This window comes from Trichomycterus rosablanca, chromosome 6 (assembly GCF_030014385.1).
Source record: "Trichomycterus rosablanca isolate fTriRos1 chromosome 6, fTriRos1.hap1, whole genome shotgun sequence".
NCBI classification, from domain to species: Eukaryota; Metazoa; Chordata; class Actinopteri; order Siluriformes; family Trichomycteridae; genus Trichomycterus; species Trichomycterus rosablanca.
This window is the reverse complement of record NC_085993.1, coordinates 44,308,945-44,332,583: the sequence shown is the minus strand read 5'-3', so window position 1 is coordinate 44,332,583 and position 23,639 is coordinate 44,308,945. Positions and strand designations below refer to the sequence as shown.

Below are 23,639 nucleotides of genomic sequence, written 5' to 3'. Positions count from 1 at the left end.
GTGCAGAAACTTTTTGAAGAACCCTTGTATTTTTATTTATACACATTACCATAATGCCTTTTATGATAAGGGGGTTGAATATGTGTATTTTGGCATTGCTCTTCAATACCTAACATTTTTGCCCAACACGTAATTGGTGACTGCATTTCAGACAAAAACAAGGCAGTTTACAGACCAATTATTGTATTGTAATTATTGTGTGACAAACCTTGCTTTAGGTGAAAAGTTTGATGCTTATCATAATTTACTTAATTAGAGAGAAAGAGTACAGTATATAAGAGAGTGTCAGGTGGAAGCAGGAAAAAACCCTAAAAACCGAGTGTTGAGTGCAGTTATGTTGAGATCTAAGTTTTTAGTCTTGATCCTGATCTTATGTGTAAAAAGTTAAGACTACTTTATCTTTAATAGCACTCAATCCTATTTTACTGAATTTACAGAGACTGAACAGGCTGCTTAAGAAAACTTAGTTGTAAGAATTGCATTTATGACTGATATACGTAGATTAAATATTAAATAAAGTGATGTGACGAGTATTGCACATTGAATTGGGCAAATACGGCCATATCTATATATAAATCAACATACATATGCATGTGTATGAATATATTTAAGTACACATATAAACCTGTATATACACATACATACATGGCACATACATACAGGGCCCTTAGTCCTTAGCTATCACCCGCTGTCCTCGGATGCTGGAGTTATAGAGCCTATAATGGCTCTGGGAACGAAGGACCTTTTTAATCTGTCCATGGAGCAGCTCATTGACAGCAGTCTGTCACTGAACATACTCCTCTGTTTTATGATAACTGTGTACAGGGGGTGGTTCTCATTGTCCATGGTGGAGTGGAGTTTGTTTAGAGTCCTTCTTTCAGCCACAGTCACCAGAGATTCCAGCTCAATGCCGACCATTGCCCCTGCACGGCTGATCAGTTTGTTCAGCCGCGTTTCATCTTTCTTCTGAACAAAACTGATCAGCTGTGCTCAGCATATAGTATGTGTTTAGTATAGTAGATTTTAATACTGAGTTATATTGTCTATATTATCTACAAACAACCTTTGCAGAAAAGTTGGGTCCTTTTTTTAAATGCAATAATAAGATAAATCTGTTGTTAATTCTCTAGAATAGTTGAATTAACACTCTCTTGCTTATTGTATAATGCTGTAATGTGAATAATTTACAAACTTTTCCTTTTTATTTTTCCTCTGTCCCAGCTTTTTGGAGTGTGTTGCGGGCAACAAATTCTAAATTTGTTTATATTTACAAAATTCAAAGTTCATTAATGAAAACTATTATCAAGTATTATCAGTTAAATAAGGTTTTAAGAGAATTAAATCATAGATTTTACCTAAGATTGTTTGATTCTATAATTTCATAAATTTGAAAACATTTTAAATCATATTTAATTTTACCTTTTTGGCACAGCTGGATGGTAAGTACTTCTCTTGCTTCATCTCTCAATGTGTTTGTAGGAGCTGTTTATATCAGTATCAGAAACTCTTTGGCTAAAACATTGCAGAAATTGCACGTTTGTGAGATAATTTATTTCTTTCAGTATGTGGCCGAGCACCTTTAAACACCCGTGTTGTGGGTGGCATTGATGCCACTGCAGGGGCATGGCCATGGCAGGTTAGCTTACAAAGCACTGTTTATGGTGGCCACTTCTGTGGATGATCCCTCATCACCAAGCAATGGGTTATGACAGCAGCCCACTGTGTCTCCAGGTAATGTTTTTGGACGTAGCGCCAGTTGAAATCACTCAGAGACGTCACTGATTTTAAAGATTTTATCTTTCTCACTTTCTTCTAAAGCAACGTTCCTGGCCTGGTTGTTTACTTGGGGAAACAGACATTGCAGGGCACCAATTCCTTTCAGGTCTCCAGAGGGGTTTCTAAGGTGTACAGTCACCCCAACTACAACAGATATACCAGTGACAACGACATTGCCCTGCTGTATTTAAGCTCCCCTGTTACCTTCACAGACTACATAAGACCTGTGTGCCTGCCTACTCAGGACAGCAGTTTCCCTGGTGGCACCATGTGCTGGATCACAGGCTGGGGCAAGATTCAATCTGGGGGTAAAATGCATACAAAATAGGCTGGTTTAACACATCTATATGTCCAACACTTATAATTGGCATTAAATGTGTGTGTATGGGTGTGTGTGTTTGTAGTGTATCTACCCTCTCCCGGGGTGTTGCAGGAGGCAGAAGTGCCTGTTGTAGATAGAACTTTGTGTAATAGTCTCCTGGGATCTGGATCAGTTACCCCAAACATGATCTGTGCTGCCTATCTGCAAGGAGGCACGGACACCTGCCAGGTACACACAGACTCACAAATTCAAAATGCACTGTGGTCTTGTCTTTGCATCAGACTGCACATAATGACACATGGTGTATGTTATTTGATCAGCTATTTAAACAATTGTTTCTAAGGTTCTGATGAGCTCCAGTTACTAAAATGTTTTCTGTTCTCTCTCTCGTCAGGGTGACTCTGGAGGTCCAATGGTGAGCAAGCAGAATTCAGTCTGGATTCAGGCTGGTATCACTAGCTGGGGTATAGGCTGTGCTGAGCCCAACCTACCCGGAGTGTATACTCTAGTGTCCCAGTACCAGAGCTGGATTTCTGGTGTCATCAAACGCAACCTACCTGGCTTTGTCAAATATACACCAACCTAAAGAAAAGGTAAGAAATACATATGTATACCTACATGTTAAAGTGCATGTTAGGCAGTGTCTCTAGAACTCTCTCCCAACCCCACTACATTGGTTTTAGAATAGTATTAAGAGATAAAAGAGCAGTTTTAGGTGTTTCCTTAGTCATGCTACTTTTTCCAAATTAATTTTGCTCTGCCTAGGGCATGGATTAACCTTTTCAATATACTAATGTGGATTGCAGAAAATACTGAATCAAACATCAGATAATGAGCAAATAAGTGTGTTTAGTGTTACTGAAAACCAAATACTGTATGGCTGCATTGATGTTGTAAGTGGCAAGCCAGTCACAGATATCAAAGATATGCAATTTAGAGTGTATTCACTGTATAATGGTCCTGAAAGCCTGACAAAGAAAAGAAAAAAGTCCCTGATATTAAGACTTTAGGGCAAATTAAGGGCAAATATGAAATAAGAGACACTGTGCAGCAGACAGGTTTTTAATAAAGCCGAATGTTCAGTTACTGTTTTACTCCGATCAGGGTCACAGCGGATTCAGAGCACATCCTGGAAACTCTGGGCACAACAACAACCAGTCAGCAGTCCATCAGAGGGCAAGATTGTGTTTTGCAGTACAGAAGCTCCGATTGTTTATGATAGGAAATGAATAAACAGAAATATGCAGTATAATGTGTTGTTTATAATTTTTTTAATTGTGCATCTTTTCTTTTTTATATTATTTCTAGTCCTATTATTAGGTAAAAACATTTTCTGCAGTAAAATGAATTTTGTACCTGTGATAGATCAGACATTACACACTTTTTAATTCAGTTTAACATTTTATATGATTCCTGTATTTAGGGCTGTACTGTTTTGCTCTCTTGCACTTTTAGGTACATTTTACATTTTCATTTACATTTTCAGCATTTAGCAGACGCTTTTATCCAAAGCGACTTACAGGTTTGACTGAACACAATTTTGGGTTAAGGGCCTTGCTCAGGAGCCCAACAGTGGCAACTTGGTGGTGGTGGGGCTTGAACCGGCAACCTTTTGATTACTAGTCCAGTACCTTAACCACTAAGCTATCACTGCCCCTGTAGCTGTAGCTGTAGCTGTAGCTGTAACTGTAGCAGTAGCTGTAGCAGTAGCAGTAACATGTCAAAAAAATCAAAAACCCATTCATTAAAGCTGTAATTGTACAGAATTTTACCTGCTTTAGTGCCTGTTTGACTTGTAATTATCTGTGTGTAATTAGTATGATGACTAAATGTTTGTTCTCCACCTCACTGACACACACACACACACACACACGTATTTACATTGATCAGCCATAACATTAAAACCACCTCCTTGTTTCTACTCTCACTGTCCATTTTATCAGCTCCACTGACCATATAGAAGCACTTTGTAGTTCTACAATTACTGACTGTAGTTCATCTGTTTCTCTGCATGCTTTGTTAACCCCCTTTCATGCTGTTCTTCAATGGTCAGGACTCTCCCAGGACCATCACAGAGTAGGTATTATTTAGGTGGTGGATCATTCTCAGCACTGCAGTGACACTGACATGGTGGTGGTGTGTTAGTGTGTGTTGTGCTGGTATGAGTGGATAAGACACAGCAGTGCTGATGGAGTTTTTAAACACCTCACTGTCACTGCTGGACTGAGAATAGTCCACCAACCAAAAATATCCAGCCAACAGCGCCCCATGGGCAACATTCTATGACCTCTGATGACGGTCTAGAAGATCTCAAACAGCAGCAACAGATGAGTGATTGTCTCTGACTTTACATCTACAAGGTGAACCAACTAGGTAGGAGTGTCTAATAGAGTGGAAAGTGAGTGGACACGGTATAAAACTGCAGCAGCTCTGCTGTGTCTGATCCACTCATACCAGCACAACACACACTAACACACCACCACCATGTCACCGCCTACACAGATTTCCTAAATCCTTTGCTGTGCACTCACTGTGTATTGTGATTACATGTACTCTAATATTTCATTGTCTTTTAGTTATTTATATATTTTAGTTAACGAAAATATTGTCGTGTTTTTACTTTCGCTATTGCGGCAGGTTACTGCTAGCATTAGCCACTTGCTACTGTCAAGGGTCAGGTCACCTAGCCGCTGTCCGGTGGGGATGCTACGGGTCTTTTGCTGTGCGGTGGTGGAGGTGTGGGAATAAACACACACGACAGGGTAGAGTCACTTTAACTGTTTAGTCAGGACTTCATTGAGCGTTACAACACTTTACACCGCCTAGCTCCAGCACTCGAACTTCAATGCTGGGACCATAAGCCTCATATACAAAACTAACTGCAGATTGCAGAACGTCCAAACGCACATGTATAAACCTGGTGCTGCATTCTGATTGGCTGATCTGAATGTCACTCACATACTAGCTCTAACATTCACATTGCTTAACTGAAACCACCAATCAGAATTACAGCAGCTTGTTAGAGTTTATCTGGCCAATCAACAGTCAGAAATATGAATAATGTGTCAATGATTTACAAAATCATTGGTTTGTAAGCTTCCCCATTCTTATTAACCAAAAGAACTAACAAAATACATAAAAAATAAATTAGCCAATCTGGGGCCCTCAATTACTCGGGGCCCCAGGTAAGCCTGTGCATTAAATCGCACCTGTGCATTAATATGCAGTGTTCCTTTTCTATTATTCAACTTGATGTATGTATGTTGACACATGCACCAATAGAAATTCCTTGTACAACTGTTACTTGGCGAATAATAAAGATTCTGATTCTGGAGGTTAAGTATTTCTTTTTTGCTTCCTTTCTCAATGTGGTTGCAGTAGCTGTTTGTAGTAGTATCAGAAACTGTTTGGCTAAAACATTGCAGGAAATTGCACATTTTTGACTAAGGAGTATTGTATTCTTTCTTTTAGTATGTGGCCTGGTACCTTTAAACATCTATATTGTAGGGGGCACCCAGGTTAGCTTACAAAGCACTGTTTATGGTGGCCACTTCTGTGGAGGATTCCTCATCAGTAAGGAATGGGTTATGACAGCAGACCACTGTTTCTCCAAGTAATGTTGCACATTTTTGTACATAACACTATACTTAAATTGCTCAAAAACAGATTTTATCTTTCTCACTTTTCTATAAAGAAATGCTCCTGGTCTGGTTGTTTACTTGGGGAAACAGACAATACAGGGCACTAATTCCTTTCAGGTCTCCAGAGGGGTTTCAAAAGTGTACCATCACCCCAACTACGTACTCTGGCTGCAGCCCAAACCATATACTACATGCCAAATAATGTCACTATAGAAATATACCATAGTGTGTTACTTTAATTAAATAACCATGCACCAGAAATTCAACATAATAAGTGAAAAAGTTCAACGGTGCCTATCTTCAGTTAAGACACTGTTATCATTTAGAAGAACAAAATATTCTTTTAAAACCATTAGATAGCATGCATCCTTGGCAAGTATGAGCAATAATGCTGAATGGTCTCCAAAAAAATGTGAATTAAGGCAAATATGAAATAAGAGGCATTGTTTAGCAGACAAGCAGACAAAAAGAAAAGTGATACTTTGTATTAATTCAATCATTTTCAGTAACTGTTTTACTCACAGGTCACAGTGGATTTAGAGCTTATCCTGAAAACTCTGGGCACAAGACAGATACTCACCAACAACAAGTCTTCAGTCCATCAAAGGGCAAGATGTAGTGCTGAATGTTTATTATTGGATAATGAATAAAAAGTAAATATATGGTATAATGGGTTGTTGATAATACTTAAAATGCAAATTTTTTTATATTATTCCTGTCTTATAATAAGAACAATTTTTACATTGTTCCGGTCTTAGGACTAAGTTAGGTAAAAACCTTTTCTGCAGAGAGCTCTGTACTTTACTGTTAATGTATTTAATGTTCTCAAGTTTTGCTTTCTTAAAGGTAGCATGTCAAAAAATAAAGTGTTATTGAGTCCAGGTGTTATTGGCAAGTCGGGCGTCTACATACTGACATAATTGGCATCCTGTCCGGAATGGATATTCTGTTTTAGGCAAATAATGCAAAAAGCTTCAGTATCTATTTCTTGGGTTACTTGCATATGTCTGATGGTAACTGGAGGCTTATATTGCAAATTTAGAGAGATATAATGTTGCCGTCAAGGCGACATCTTTTTCTGGGAGGTCCATGGTTATTTAAGCATGAGAATGCAGGGCAATATAGGCTTTAAATAGATCTGAAGAAGATAAGATTAGAAACATTGAAATGGGTCAAATTAGTTTACAATTAACATGTTCACAAAAAATTTGTTTACAATTTACATTCTAGTTACATAAATAGCCACAAATTCTTGAAAGGAGTCATTATTGTGAGGCATGAAACTGAGTTGCAGTGATTTTGACCCAGGAATCAGAGTCTGCATTAGAGGTCTGTCTGCCACGTCATACTTACTGAGCCCAGAAGACGGCATTCAGTGGCACACACTTAAGATGTACAGGACAATGAGCAGTGGAAAATTCCAGAATATAAGCATAAACTAGTTTAAACTGCTTAATACAAAAACATCCAAGCTGATTTGCTAAATTAAGCAAAACAATATAGCTACTTCAAGGTTGTGTGTGTGTGTGGACAGATAGGAAAGTCTGCACAAAGAGCAATTTTAGAGCTTAACAATTATTGTGAGACAAACCTTGCTTTAGGTAGAAAAGTTGATGGTCATCTAAATTTACTTAATTGGAGAGAAAGAGAAAATAAAAGAGTGTCAAGTGGAAGCAAGAGAAGAGAAAAATAGTGTTAAGTGCAGTTATGGTGAGACTAAAGTTTCTGGTTTTGATCCTGATCTTTTGTGTAAAAGGTAAGAGAACTATGAACTATAAATTTGGTGTAAGGAATTAATCTTATTTTACTGCATTTACAGAGACTGAAGGACAAGCTGCTTTAACAATGTTATTATGTACATTTTGCTGTAGAAAAGAGTATCAAGGAATTTAAATAAGAATTGTGTTTGTACCTAATATACACCAACATTAACAATGTACTTAAACATTAAACATGAATTAAACATTTACTTTTCATGCCAGCAAAATTTGAATTAAACAAAAGGAAATTGCAGTCAAATTATCTTTATGTGTCTTATTTACATTTTAGACTTAAAACTAAGACTCAAAATGTTTGTGTCTTACTGCAGTGATGAAGAGCCTTTGGTAAGCCCAAAGAAAAAAAAGCAGCCATTTAGTTAGTGACCAAAAGCTGAAAGGAACTGAGATGGTTAAACATAGTGACTCAACATATGTACTGTATATTGTTTATAGTTTGTTTTTGTTTGTTTATCAGGATTTTAACGTCATGTTTTACACTTTGGTTACATTCATGACAGGAACGGTAGTTACTCATTACACAAGGTTCATCAGTTCAAAAGGTTATATAGAACACAGTCATGGACAATTTAATATCTCCAATTCACCTCACTTGCATGTCTTTGGACTGTGGGAGGAAACCGGAGCACCCGGAGGAAACCCACACAGACACGGGGAGAACATGCAAACTGCACACAGAAAGGACCCGGACCGCCTCACCTGGGGATCGAACCCAGGATCTTCTTGCTGTGAGGTGACAGTGCTACTCACTTAGCCACCGTGCTGCCTATATTGTTTACAGTAGTGTGCTAGTTTATAGTTTCTTTAGGGATTTTGGGGGGGATTAATAGAGCAATCAAACATTGTACCTTTTAATTTACCTGAATATAATGTACATTTTAATTATAATCGACTTTTGTAACACTTTCTAATCTCCCTGTGTATCCTCTATTTTAGCTAAAAATCTTGCTGACATGACAGACATAATTGCATCTGCCACATTTATTAGTGAATGCTTTTTAATTGTTTTTTAATTTGGTGTTATTTTTTTTTTTTTCGCAGGATGCACCCGCATTTGGTTTTAAATATATATATATACAGTGTATCACAAAAGTGAGTACACCCCTCACATTTCTGCAAATATTTTATTATATCTTTTCATGGGACAACACTATAGACATAAAACTTGGATATAACTTAGAGTAGTCAGTGTACAACTTGTATAGCAGTGTAGATTTACTGTCTTCTGAAAATAACTCAACACACAGCCATTAATGTCTAAATAGCTGGCAACATAAGTGAGTACACCCCACAGTGAACATGTCCAAATTGTGCCCAAAGTGTCAATATTTTGTGTGACCACCATTATTATCCAGCACTGCCTTTACCCTCCTGGGCATGGAATTCACCAGAGCTGCACAGGTCGCTACTGGAATCCTCTTCCACTCCTCCATGATGACATCACGGAGCTGGTGGATGTTAGACACCTTGAACTCCTCCACCTTCCACTTGAGGATGCGCCACAGGTGCTCAATTGGGTTTAGTCCATCACCTTTACCTTCAGCTTCCTCAGCAAGGCAGTTGTCATCTTGGAGGTTGTGTTTGGGGTCATTATCCTGTTGGAAAACTGCCATGAGGCCAGTTTTCGAAGGGAGGGGATCATGCTCTGTTTCAGAATGTCACAGTACATGTTGGAATTCATGTTTCCCTCAATGAACTGCAGCTCCCCAGTGCCAGCAACACTCATGCAGCCCAAGACCATGATGCTACCACCACCATGCTTGACTGTAGGCAAGATACAGTTGTCTTGGTACTTCTCACCAGGGCGCCGCCACACATGCTGGACACCATCTGAGCCAAACAAGTTTATCTTGGTCTCGTCAGACCACAGGGCATTCCAGTAATCCATGTTCTTGGACTGCTTGTCTTCAGCAAACTGTTTGCGGGCTTTCTTGTGCGTCAGCTTCCTTCTGGGATGACGACCATGCAGACCGAGTTGATGCAGTGTGCGGCGTATGGTCTGAGCACTGACAGGCTGACCTCCCACGTCTTCAACCTCTGCAGCAATGCTGGCAGCACTCATGTGTCTATTTTTTAAAGCCAACCTCTGGATATGACGCCGAACACGTGGACTCAACTTCTTTGGTCGACCCTGGCGAAGCCTGTTCCGAGTGGAACCTGTCCTGGAAAACCGCTGTATGACCTTGGCCACCATGCTGTAGCTCAGTTTCAGGGTGTTAGCAATCTTCTTATAGCCCAGGCCATCTTTGTGGAGAGCAACAATTCTATTTCTCACATCCTCAGAGAGTTCTTTGCCATGAGGTGCCATGTTGAATATCCAGTGGCCAGTATGAGAGAATTGTACCCAAAACACCAAATTTAACAGCCCTGCTCCCCATTTACACCTGGGACCTTGACACATGACACCAGGGAGGAACAACGACACATTTGGGCACAATTTGGACATGTTCACTGTGGGGTGTACTCACTTATGTTGCCAGCTATTTAGACATTAATGGCTGTGTGTTGAGTTATTTTCAGAAGACAGTAAATCTACACTGCTATACAAGCTGTACACTGACTACTCTAAGTTATATCCAAGTTTCATTTCCATAGTGTTGTCCCATGAAAAGATATAATGAAATATTTGCAGAAATGTGAGGGGTGTACTCACTTTTGTGATACACTGTATATACTGTATATATATTTGTAGTGTAAATTATTGTAAATTGTAAAATAAAGGTAAAGTGTTAAATGAAAGTGCCAGTTAAGCAAAACACAAAACTGCAAATATTGGAGAAAGTTTGTCAGGTAAATGAAGTATTCTGTGAGATCGGGTAAAACAGAAGATGCTGTTACTGCTGCAGAGGGACTTTATGCATCTCACACCATGAAGCATTACAGTAGCTACAGATCAATGTACTGCATCTCTCAATAACACAGCTGCATGGTTATTAATGCATTTGTTGAATATGTAAACCCCTACTTTATACAGTGGGGTCAAAAAGTATTTAGTCAGCCACTAATTGTGCAGGTTCTCCTACTTAGAAAGATGAGAGAGGTCTGTAATTTTCATCATAGGTACACTTCAACTATGAGAGACAAAATGAGAAAAAAAAATCCAGGAAATCACATTGTAGGATTTTTAAAGAATTTTTTTGTAAATTATGGTGGAAAATAAGTATTTGGTCAATAACAAAAGTTAAACTCAATACTTTGTAACATAACCTTTGTTGGCAATGACAGAGGTGAAACGTTTCCTGTAAGTCTTCACCAGGTTTGCACACACTGTAGCTGGTATTTTGGCCCATTCCTCCATGCAGATCTCCTCTAGAGCAGTGATGTTTTGGGGCTGTTGCTGGGCAACACGGACTCCACAAATTTTCTATGGGGTTGAGGTCTGGAGACTGGCTAGGCCACTGTTTGAGGCTGTGGACAGGTGTCTTTTATACAGATAACGAGGTCAAACAGGTGCCATTAATACAGGTAACATGTGGAGGACAGAAGAGCTTCTTAAAGAAGAAGTTACAGGTCTGTGAGAGCCAGAAATCTTGCTTGTTTGTTATTGACCAAATACTTATTTTCCACCATAATTTACGAATAAATTCTTTAAAAATCCTACAATGTGATTTCCTGGATTTTTTTTTCTCATTTTGTCTCTCATAGTTGAAGTGTACCTATGATGAAAATTACAGACCTCTCTCATCTTTCTAAGTAGGAGAACTTGCACAATCAGTGGCTGACTAAATACTTTTTGACCCCACTGTACACATTTCCATGGTGCCACCAATTACATTTTACAATCCACCCCCCCCCCCCCCCCCTCCTTTCCTGGCAAAACCAAAAAATTTCCCCTTATTATCACCAATGTATTGCCAGTGTATTACATTTTGCAAGCATGTAAACTATATTTCATTATTTGAATTATGTTTGGTAATTCTTATTCATATTTTTCAACTGTATTTAAGATTGTTTGGTTTTATTATTTTATAAATTTTAAATTACTTTAAATCTTTTCCCATTTTGTTATTGCAGGATCTCTTGTCACAGCTGGATGGTAAGTACTTCTCCTGCTTCATCTTTCAATGTGGTTGCAGTAGCTGTTTATATCAGTATCTTTGGCTAAAACATTGCAGAAATTGCACATTTGTGAGATAATTTCTTTCTTTCTTTCAGTATGTGGCTGAGCACCTTTAAACACCCGCATTGTGGGTGGCACTAATGCCACTGCAGGGTCATGGCCATGGCAGGTTAGCTTACAAAGAACTGTTTATGGTGGCCACTTCTGTGGAGGATCCCTCATCACCAAGCAATGGGTTATGACAGCAGCCCACTGTGACTCCAGGTAATGTTGCACTTTTTTTGTACATAACACTATACTGAAATCACCCTGAGATGTCACTGAGCTGATTTTATCTTTCTCCTTTTCTTCTAAAGAAATGTTCCTGGTCTGGTTGTTTACTTGGGGAAACAGACATTGCAGGGCACAAATTCTTTTCAGGTCTCCAGAGGGGTTTCTAAGGTGTATCGCCACCCTGACTACAACAAATTTACCAATGACAACGACATTGTCCTGCTGCGTTTAAGCTCCCCTGTTACCTTCACAGACTACAAGACCTGTGTGCCTGCCTACTCAGGACAGCAGTTTCCCTGGTGGCACCATGTGCTGGATCACAGGCTGGGGAAACATTCAATCTGGGGGTAAAACGCATACAGTGCATTCACTATAAAACACGTTTGCTGGTTTAACATTATGTCCATTAAAATAATATGCATTAAAAGTGTGTGTGTGTGTTTGTAGTGTATCTACCCTCTCCCGGGGTGCTGCAGGAGGCAGAAGTGCCTGTTGTAGATAGAACTTTGTGTAATAGTCTCCTGGGATCTGGATCAGTTACCCCAAACATGATCTGTGCTGGCTATCTGCAAGGAGGCAATGACACCTGCCTGGTACACACACAGACTCACAAATGCAAAATGCAGTCTGTAGGCTTGTCTTCGAATCAGTAAAACTCATCTTAGTGATTAAATTCATAACAACTTCAGATGACACATTCAGAATATAATTTGATCAGCTATTTAAACAAACAGTCAAAAAGTTTCCTGTTCTCATCAGGGTGACTCTGGAGGTCCAATGGTGAGCAAGCAGAATTCAGTCTGGATTCAGGCTGGTATCACTAGCTGGGGTATAGGCTGTGCTGAGCCCGACCTACCCGGAGTGTATACACTGGTGTCCCAGTACCAGAGCTGGATAACTGATGTCATTAAACGTGACCAGCCTGGCTTTGTCAAATATACACCAACCTAAAGAAAAGGTAAGAAATTTACACCTACATGTTAAAGTGCATGTTAGTTCGTACCTCTGGAAACATCTCCCAACCCCACTTTATTGGTTTTTAAACAATATTCAGATATAGAAGTTTAAGTGTATCCTTGGTTTTGCTACTTTAGAAGTGTCAGATAATAGCAGATAATCACTGTAATCAAAACAGTGTGTTTATTGTTACTGAAAACCAAATACTGCATGGCTGGGTGGATGTGACCTGCTCTAAAGGCAAGCAGAAACTGAGACTCTAGCTCATCACAAACTGTACTGAATAATAGAAACATACCATAGTGTGTTACTTATTTGAATAACTATTGATAAGATAATACAGAAAAACAAACTATTTAGCCTGTATAAAACTGCATATTATAAAGACTCAAAATTTTTTTACTTGACTCGTAACCATCTGGCTTTGCGCCACTAAAACTATAAAAGCCGATTTATTAGATTTATAGAGGCGATTGGAGAAATCCAGGCTACGTGTACCATAGGAAGATGATAGAGATATGGTTTAGTGCAAATATGAAATAGGAGGCATTGTGTAAAAGACAAGTTTAAAAAAGCAAAGTGTTTCTTTGTGATAATTACATGATGTTCAGTAACTGTTTTTTCTCTGATCAGGGTCACAGTGGATTCTGAGCACACCCTGAAAACTCTGGGCACAACAACAACAAGTCAGCAGTCCTTGGAAGAGCAAGATTGTTTAGTACTGACACTCTTAATCTGTATGATTGCAAATGAATAAAAAGCAGATACAGTCTAATGGTTTGTTAAATTTTTCAAATGTGCATGAATTTCTTTTTGTTATTGCTGTCTTATTTTTATTTGGCCCTCCACGACATGAACTCAACCCCCACCGCACTCATTGGCTGCACTAACCAGGTCGTCATTATTATATTACAATATTGTAGTGGCGTTATGTGAGTGACATTCAGCTCAGCCAATCAAAATGCAGCACCCGGTTTATACATATGCATTCAGACATTCTGCAGTTAGTTTTATATATGACTCTCTAGTAGGAAGTGGCTAATGCTAGCGGTAAAGTGTGGCGATAATGAAAGTAAAAACACGACAATAATTTTGTTAAGTAAAATATTAAAATAACTAAAAGACAATATCAGAATACATGTAATCAAAACATACAGTAAATGCACAGCAAGGGATTGTGGGAGTGTATATATGTATCTATATCTAGAGCCAGCTCTACCTGCAGGACATGCTCGACCCTCAGCCTACTGAAACACAGGTGTTGTTCATGATGCTGATTCCGGACGCCTCTCTAGGGTCCTCGCAGCTGATTCCAGACGTCTCTCCAGGGGCCTTGCTGCAGATTCCGGGCACCTCTTAGGGTCCTCGCAGCTGATTCCAGACATCTCTCCAGGGGCCTTGCCGCTGATTCCGGACGCCTCTTAGGGTCCTCGCAGCTGATTCCGGACGCCTCTTTTCAAGGGTCCTTGCAGCTGATTCTGGACATCTCTCAAGGGTTCTCGCGGCTGATTCCGGTTACCTCTCCAGGGTCCTTGCAGCTGATTCCGGATACCTCTCCAGGGTCCTTGCAGCTGATTCCAGACGTCTCTCCAGGGGCCTTGCAGCTGGCTTCTGGTCTCTCGTCGGCACCCCCCGATGGCGCTTGTGGTCTCTTGTCTGCGCCCCCCCGACGGCGCTTCTGAACTCTTGTTGGCACCCCTAGAAGGTGCTTCCGGTTCCTCGTCAGCGCCCCCGATGGCGCTTCTGAACTCTCGTTGGCGCCCTCCAACTGCGCTTCTGAACTCTCATTGGCACCCCCGACGGCGCCTCTGGTCTCTCGTCTGCGCCCCTCGGCGGCGCTTCTGAACTCTTGTTGGCGACCCCCGATGGCGCTTCTGGTCTATCGTCGGCACCCCCCGACGGCGCTTTTGGTCTCTTGTTGGTGCTCCCAACAGCGCTTTTGGTCCCTCATTGGCGCCCCCAACGGCGCTTTTGGTCTCTCATTGGCGCCCCCCAACGGCGCTTTTGGTCTCTCATCGGCACCCTCCTGTGGCAAGTAGTGAGTAGTGCCTTCAGGAGATGAGCTCCTGTGTGCCACGCCCCCCTCTCCGTGTGCACACTCTGTCTCCTGCCACGCCTGAGCCAACGCCCCTTTTCTGATTGGTTCCCTGCTCCAGCTGTCCCTCATTTCAGGTATAAGAGGTGAGCTAGGGGAAACCTCAGGTGGAGGTTATTTGCTTTACCTTGCTTTGCGACTCTCTGGGTTTGGTTGGATGTTAGCCTTGTAAGCCTTGTAAGCCTTGTTAGCCTTGTAGACTTGTTAGTAGTGATGGCATAAGTAGGGCTTTTGAGAGATCGAAGCAAATGAAACAAATGATTCGGAAATAGATTCAAGCTTCTGAAATGTTGTGAAATCATCGCATCACAGTGACATCTAGTGTCCAATCAGTGGTCTAACAGTAACATCTGTCTTATATATCACTGAAAGAAGTGTGTTTTAATAGTGGTATTAAACATCATTCCATCATACAATGAGTGTCCTTGACATTGACCATTATTTATTATACAATTAAAATGAGAAGTGCTTGTGCAACCAGACTATACACCGCATTCCAAATTATTATGCAAATGATATTTTTCTCAGATTTTTCTAAATGGTCGATGCAAATGACAAGTCAGTATAATTTAAGTCATCAACCATTAGAGTATAAATCGAATTTTATTGAACAAACCTCCCAATGATAACATTATATTCTTCAAAAAAAAAAAAAACTCAAAATGTACTGTTCCAAATTATTATGCACAACAGAGTTTTAAAACATTTTATAGGTTGTAAAGAACTGAAAATGGTAATTTGTTAAATTTGCAGCATTAAGAGGTCACATGCACTGAAATAAAAAACATCTTAACAGACCAAGTTACATGTTAAAGGACCGCTTCTTTCATATCTCCTTCACAATTCTTGCATACATTGAACTTGTGTGTTTCTGGAGAGTTTCTGCTTGAATTTCTTTGCAGGATGTCAGAATAGCCTCCCATACTCCAAAGGTTCTCAATAGGGTTGAGGTCAGGGGAGGATGGTGGACACACCATGAGTTTCTCTCCTTTTATGCCCATAGCAGCCAATGACACAGAGGTATTCTTTGCAGCATGAGATGGTGCATTGTCATGCATGAAGATGATTTTGCTCCGGAAGGCACGGTTCTTCTTTTTGTACCATGGAAGAAAGTGGTCAGTCAGAAACTCTATATACTTTGCCGAGGTCATTTTCACACCTTCAGGGACCCTAAAGGGGCCTACCAGCTCTCTCCCCATGATTCTGGCCCAAAACATGACTCCACCTCCTCGCAGCCTTGTTGGGACATGGTGGCCATCCACCAACCATCCACTACTCCATCCATCTGGACCCACCCAGGGTTGCACAGCACTCATCAGTAAACAAGACTGTTTGAAAATTAGTCTTCATGTATGTCTGGTCCCATTCCAACCATTTCTGCTTGTGAGCACTGGTTAGGGGTGGCTGAATAGTAGGTTTATGCACAACTGCAAGCCTTGTTAGCCCTGTTTAGTCTTGTTTAGTTATTTTTATCCTTATTTAGCTGTGTTTCTCTTTGGTTTGTCTACTTTTATTATTAAATAATATTAGTTTTGTTACATCTCTGCATGTATGTCTGGCCCTTTTGTTTTGTCCTAGCCTTCGCGTGACAAATTTGTTAGGGGGGCCCAACATTTGTTTTTGCACTGGGGCCCATGAGCTCCTAGTTACGCCGCTGGTTACTCGGCTACATTTCTTTCTTTTACATATTGTATATTTTAATCTCAATGAACACATATCATATAGTGTGTATTTAATGCTCTCCAGTTTACCTCTCTTGCTTTTTAAGGTAGCAGTAAAAACATATAAACAAATTAAAAACCCATTTATTTAAGATGTAGCTTTCATGATTTTCCAGCTTTATTGTCTCATGTTCAAGTTGCCATTATCAGCCAAATATTAACAATGCTACTTTACCATATCACAGAAATGTTTTTCTCCACCTCCACCTTCCTTAATCAAAATTCAAATCAAAAGAAGGCTGCACAGCAGGGCAGTAAATCAAAAAAGTATGTACGTCTTAGCTAAAATAGAAAACGGTGAGAAGTTGAAAATAGATCTTCTTGTAACATGATACTCTAATCAGAAATCAAAAGGGAATGGAAGGACAAAATTGTTACCAGACATAGATCAGAGTGCAGAAAAGGAAAAAACAAAAAAGAGCAAGTACAAGTCAAAAGTCTGTCATTTTGGTGTTGTGTTACTAATAAAAGATAATAAGAATATTATACTATTATTACTAATATAATGAAAATAACAATAATACTAATAATAATACCACTGGAACTAAATGCTTCAAAAAATATAAATTCTTAAGTTGACAGTGTTGAGGTGTGAGTTGATTTCCAATTCGGCCAGTGTGTCAGAACTAAAACACATTCATGCTTGTAGTACAAACCATTATGTACCCATGGGTGTGAAAGACACCCTGTTTTAAAAATTAAACTAGAAATACTTTTTCTTTTTTACTTTAAAGTACTTTTAGTAGTGTGTACTTTTATTCTTCTACTTGAGTAAAATATACAAGCCATACTTCAACTTTTACTTAAATATTTTAATTAGCTTTGCGGTAGTTTTACTGAAGTAAAGAAATTGCATATTTCTAACACCTCTGATTATGCTAGACGACCACTCCTGAGATCCATGTTTTTACCTGCCTTCAGACTTTTGTTAAATTGTGTTATTTAGGGAGGCTTTTTGTGTTAAAGCAGTTTTATTTCCACACAAAGTTGATAAAACTGAATATGCAAAACGTTTAATATTTAAATAGTCACAGGCCAAAGACAAAAATAGTCAAAAGGCAGTCATAAGGCAGGGCCATACACAAAAAGGCACAGAATATTTTTAAAGAACCATGGTTTGAAGTTCTTGACAGATTTAATTCTGATGATTTGAAATTGGTAAAACATAAGGAAGGAAACCTCTGATTTTCATGTGGTGAAACTACAAAGTTGGACATCAAAAGTAAAAAACGTTTTATATATAAAATTTACTGAACATTATCTAATTGTGTTGTATTTATAAACGCTAAGTATAATGATATAGTATACTTTAATATTCTCAGTGGCCCATAGGCCTATAAGGTCTCAGGTTTGTATAAATAACTATATATGACTAAAATGGGGAGGGAATGGGAAAAATTATTTAAAACTTGATTTAGCTTTACTGTATTTTAAATACACTGAAAATGTCTTACAGCTCTGTGCAAACTTATTTGCCCCTTCTTTTTGCATTTGACATATGCTTCAAATCATCAAACTACTTTTAATATTAGACAAAGATAACCCAAGTAAACACAAAATGCTTCTCTTAAATGATTACTTCATTGAGGTGTTTAGCCTTACCTGACCCTATTTGGAAAAATCAATTGTCCTCTTAGTTAATTAAGTACTTGTTAACCTAATTCAGTTGACAAATGGGTTCCGTAGCTACACATATGATTACTGCCAGACCTGTTTAATCTAAAGATCACTTAATTGGAACCTGTCTGGCCATATGCAGAAAACTAGAAAATTTTTAAAAAACAGCATATTATGTTGAGTTCTAAAGAAATTCAAATACAAATGTGTAACATTTTTAAGTCATTAAAATCTCCCAGGCGGAAAAGGGTTACAAAAGCATTGCTAAGGCTCTGGGACTCTATGGAACTAAAGTGAGAGTCATTATCCACCAGTGGAGAAAACTTCTAACAGAAATGACACAAGTGGTGAAATGTTTGGCGGGCCCACCAAAATTTCACCGGGAACATTTACACAACTCATCCAGGATGTCACAAAAGAACAGATGAACATCTTGTTCATTAGCCTCACTCGCATCAATCAATGTCTTTGTACCTGATCACACAATAACAAAATCACTGAAATGGCATAAATGTGAGAGTTGCAAGGCGCAAACCACAGCTGACCAACAAGAACACAAAGTGTTGTCTTACATTTGGCAAAAAAAAATCGAGATGACCCAAAGACTTGTGGAGTAATATTCTATGGAACTTTTTTTCTTATTACATGTGGTGTAACATTAACACCGGATTCCACCATAAGAACATCATACCAACAGTCTAACATGGTGGTGGTAGTGTGATGGTTTGGTGCTGCTTTGCTTCCATATGACCTGCACGACTTACACTGATCAGCTATAACATTAAAACCACCTCCCTGTTTCTACACTCACTGTCCATTTTATCAGCTCCACTTATCATATAGAAGCACTTTGTAGTTCTACAATTACTGACTGTAGTCCATCTGTTTCTCTACATACTTTTTTAGCCTGCTTTCACCCTGTTCTTCAATGGTCAGGACCACCACAGAGTAGGTATTATTTAGGTGGTGGATCATTCTCAGCACTGCAGTGACACTGACATGGTGGTGGTGTGTTAGTGTGTGTTGTGCTGGTATGAGTGGATCAGACACAGCAGCACTGCTGGAGATTTTAAATACTGTGTCCACTCACTGTCCACTCTATTAGACACTTCTACGTAGTTGGTCCACCTTATAGATGTGAAGTCAGAGACGATCGCTCAGCTATTGCTGCTGTTTGAGTTGGTCATCTTGTAGACCTTCATCAGTGGTCACAGGACGCTGCCCACGGGGCGCTGTTGGCTGGATATTTTTGGTTGGTGGACTATTCTCAGTCCAGCAGTGACAGTGAGGTGTTTAAAAACTCCAGCAGTGCTGCTGTGTCTTATCCATTCAAACCAGCACAACACACACTAACACACCACCACCATGTCAGTGTCACTGCAGTGCTGAGAATGATCCACCACCCAAATAATACCTACTCTGTGGGGGTCCTGACCATTGAAGAACAGCATGAAAGAGGGCTAACACAGCTTTACGGATTGCATTCAGTGATTGAACTACCAAGTTTTTCTATATGGTAAGTGGAGCTGATAAAATGGACAGTGAGTGTAGAAACAAGGAGGTGGTTTTAATGTTATGGCTGATCAGTGTACATATAAACAGTATTATGTTTGAAGTCTTCAAATGTAATTTTAGAACAATTAAATACACTTGTTTCAATTAAGCAGTCTATGTTTATTTATTATTATTTATTAAGTGGCTGTGAGTACACTTAGGTAGACTGTAGCATAATAACGTTTAGTTACCGAAGTCAGCTAGTTTTCCTGGAGGCTTACAGTAATAATTACATTCATTAACAATAAAGAGGTTTGTGTCAGGAATGGCATCCGGCATATAAACTGTGCCAAATTAGATATGCAGACCAGAATGATCCGCTGTGACAAGCCCTAAAAAAAACGGGAGCAGCCAAAAGACAAAAAAAAACATTTTTTATTGTTTCTTTTTCACTTCCTAACCTTTTTGTTTGTTTAATAGATAATTGGTAGATGCATTTAAAAAGAAAACTAAGCAATTAACATTACAGTAACACCCCATAACCAGAAATTCTGGAAATGCATAATTACTGTGAAACAAACCTTGCTGAAGGTATGTCTTAATTTACTTAATTGGAGAGAAAGCGTATATAAGAGAGTGTCAAGTGGAATCAGAAAACTGAGTGTTGAGTGCAGTTATGTTGAGTTCAAAGTTTTTGGTCCTGATCCTGATCCTGTGTGTAAAAGGTAAGACTATAATATCTTATCTTTAATAGCACTGAATCTTATTTTACTGCATGAACGAGAAGTTGCTTTAAAATGTAATTTTGTAAATGTGTAAACACCAGCATTTAAAGTGTAAATTAAACAGTTACTTTTATTGTTTTTATGACAGCAAAATTCTCTTCATGTATCTGCATATTTACTTTTTATCTTATTTAACCAATACTCAAAATGTTTGTGTGTTTCTGCAGTAACAAAGAGCCTTTGGTAGCTCCAAATAAAAGAAATAGCTATTTAATCAGAGACCAAAAGCTGAGAGGAATGTAGATGTTTAAACATGGTTCTTCAAAGTATACATTGTTTATAGTATACATTGTTTATAGACTGTATAGTGCTAGTCTGTAGTCCATTTTCCAGGCCTCACCTCTCTTTACAGTCTGGAGTTTGCCAATGTTTTGGAGCTTTCCAAGTCTTTATTGGTTTCTTCATCTGTTTGTTTTTTTTTTTTAATGGGGTTTTAACGTCATGTTTTACACTTTGGTTACATTAATGACTGACACGGTAGTTACTCATTACACATTAGATTCTTTCATTCACAAGGTTATATCGAACACAGTCATGGACAATTTTGTATCTCCAATTCACCTCACTTGCATGTCTTTGGACTCCGGTGAGCTCATGGAAGAAACCCACACAGACAGGTGCCAGTGCTACCCACTATGGCACCCGGTTTCTTCATCTAAGTCTATATGGCTGTGAGTTTAATGACCTGGGATGAACTTGGACCCTGTTCAGAGTTTCTGCTTCGCACCATTAGCATGATGTTAAAAGCCCATTTTACAATAATCTAATAAACAACCTATTTTAATACTTTATACATTATCACACATTTGTTACCAATGTACTTCATTTTGCAAGCATGTAAAGTATATTTATTTCTTAAGTATATTTGTTAACTCTTAAGTTATTTTGAGATTGTTTGGTTCTGGAATTTCATAAATGTGAAATTGCTTTAAATCGTATTCAATGTTCCCTTTTTGTTATTGCAGGATCTCTGTCACAGCTGGATGGTAAGTACTTCTCCTGCTTTATCTCCCAATGTGGTTGCAGTAGTTGTTTATATCAGTATTAAAAGCTGTTTGGCTAAAACATGAAAAGAAATTGAATGTTTGTAATCATGAATAAAGATTATTTTTTTCTTTCTTTCAGTATGTGGCCGAGCACCTTTAAACACCCGCATTGTGGGTGGCACCGATGCCACTGCAGGGTCATGGCCATGGCAGGTTAGCTTACAAAGCACTGTTTATGGTGGCCACTTCTGTGGAGGATCCCTCATCAATAAGGAATGGGTTATGACAGCAGCCCACTGTGTCTCAAAGTAATGTTGTACATTTTTGTATTTTACCCTATACTGAAATCATTTAAAGACGTCACTGAACTGATTTTATCTTTCTCCTTTTCTTCCAAAGAAATGTTCCTGGCCTGGTTGTTTACTTGGGGAAACAGACATTGCAGGGCACAAATTCTTTTCAGGTCTCCAGAGGGGTTTCTAAGGTGTATCGCCACCCCAACTACAACAGATTTACCAATGACAACGACATTGTCCTGCTGCGTTTAAGCTCCCCTGTTACCTTCACAGACTACATAAGACCTGTGTGCCTGCCTACTCAGGACAGCAGTTTCCCAGGTGGCACCATGTGCTGGATCACAGGCTGGGGAAACATTCAATCTGGGGGTAAAATGCATACAACATAGGCTGGTTTAACACATCTATATGTCCAACACTTACGCAAATGTAATAAAATACATATTTTGTTTGTAGTGTATCTTCCCTCTCCCGGGGTGCTGCAGGAGGCAGAAGTGCCTGTTGTAGATGAAACTTTGTGTAATAGTCTCCTGGGATCTGGATCAATTACCCCAAACATGATCTGTGCTGCCTATCTCCAAGGAGGCACAGACACCTGCCAGGTACACACAGACTCACAAATGCAAAATGCACTGTGGTCTTGTCTCTGCCTCATCTTAGTGATTAACATGACACATGCCGAATATAATTTGATTAGCCATTTAAACAATTAGATCTCCAGTTCTCAAAGAGTTCCTGTCTCTCTCGTCAGGGTGACTCTGGAGGTCCAATGGTGAGCAAGCAGAATTCAGTCTGGATTCAGGCTGGTATCACTAGCTGGGGTATAGGCTGTGCTGAGCCCAACCTACCCGGGGTGTATACTCTGGTGTCCCAGTACCAGAGCTGGATAACCACTGTCATTAAACGTGACCAGCCTGGCTTTGTCAAATATACACCAACCTAATGAAAAGGTAAGAAATTTACATCTACATGTTAAAGTGCATTTTAGGCCATGCCTCTGGAACTCTCTCCCAACCCCACTACATTGGTTTTTAAATATTATTCAGATATAGAAGAGCAGTTTTAGGTGTTTCCTTGGTTATGTTACCTTTTCCAACAGAGCTTTGCTCTGCCTGGGGCTTGCCTTTTCAATGTACTAATGTGGATTGCAGAAAATACTGAATTAAACAGCAAATAATCACCAAAAAGAGAGTGTTTGTAGTGTTACTGAAAACCAAATACTGTATGGCTGGGTGAATGTTGCCTGTTTTACTGACCAAGTGGCAAACCAGTCTGCATCCAGTGAATCAGGTAATGATAAACTGCTAAAGATATGCAATCAAGACTGCATACCAAACCATATACTACATGCCAAATAAAGTCACTGTAGAAATATACCATTAGTGTATTATTCACATGTGTGTACATGGTATATATTAAGTTATATAACAAATGCAGATTTTAATATAATGTCAATAATATAATATGGACAGTGTTCCAGCACAGCCAAAAAGGTTAAGTGAATGGAAATCTCATTAAGCATCTTCTTTTCAGTATGGCACTTTATACAGCTGGCAAAGAATTAGACTACTTCTGTGGCAGTGGAGCAGGTCTTATTTGGTGGTTATTTTGTTTTACCACCACTTTATGCTGGTTATGGTAGGACCAGCATCCCCGATATCACTTGCCATTCATGTATGTATGTTAGATGCCCGACCAGCCGATAGCACTGCTGGGGATTCAAACCCTGGATCCCAGTGATAATGAGCTAGCACAGTGTACCACTGCACCTACCATGACTGTTATTAACATTTTAATTGTATGTGTATTTGTGTGTAAGTTAATTGATATACTCATTC

General features: G+C 39.2%; 1 protein-coding gene across 1 annotated transcript; it reads left to right on the top strand.

Moving 5' to 3' along the window:
- Positions 1-334: 334 nt before the first annotated feature.
- Positions 335-22,744, top strand: LOC134317332 (transmembrane protease serine 9-like). The gene is given in 17 exon segments (XM_062998146.1): positions 335-383; positions 1,545-1,731; positions 1,819-2,084; positions 2,181-2,326; positions 2,493-2,673; positions 7,445-7,522; positions 11,673-11,841; positions 11,934-12,107; positions 12,109-12,197; positions 12,298-12,443; positions 12,610-12,790; positions 20,409-20,459; positions 21,485-21,505; positions 21,645-21,813; positions 21,905-22,170; positions 22,258-22,403; positions 22,553-22,744. Coding segments are annotated over 17 exon segments (2,511 nt in total).
- Positions 22,745-23,639: the final 895 nt, after the last annotated feature.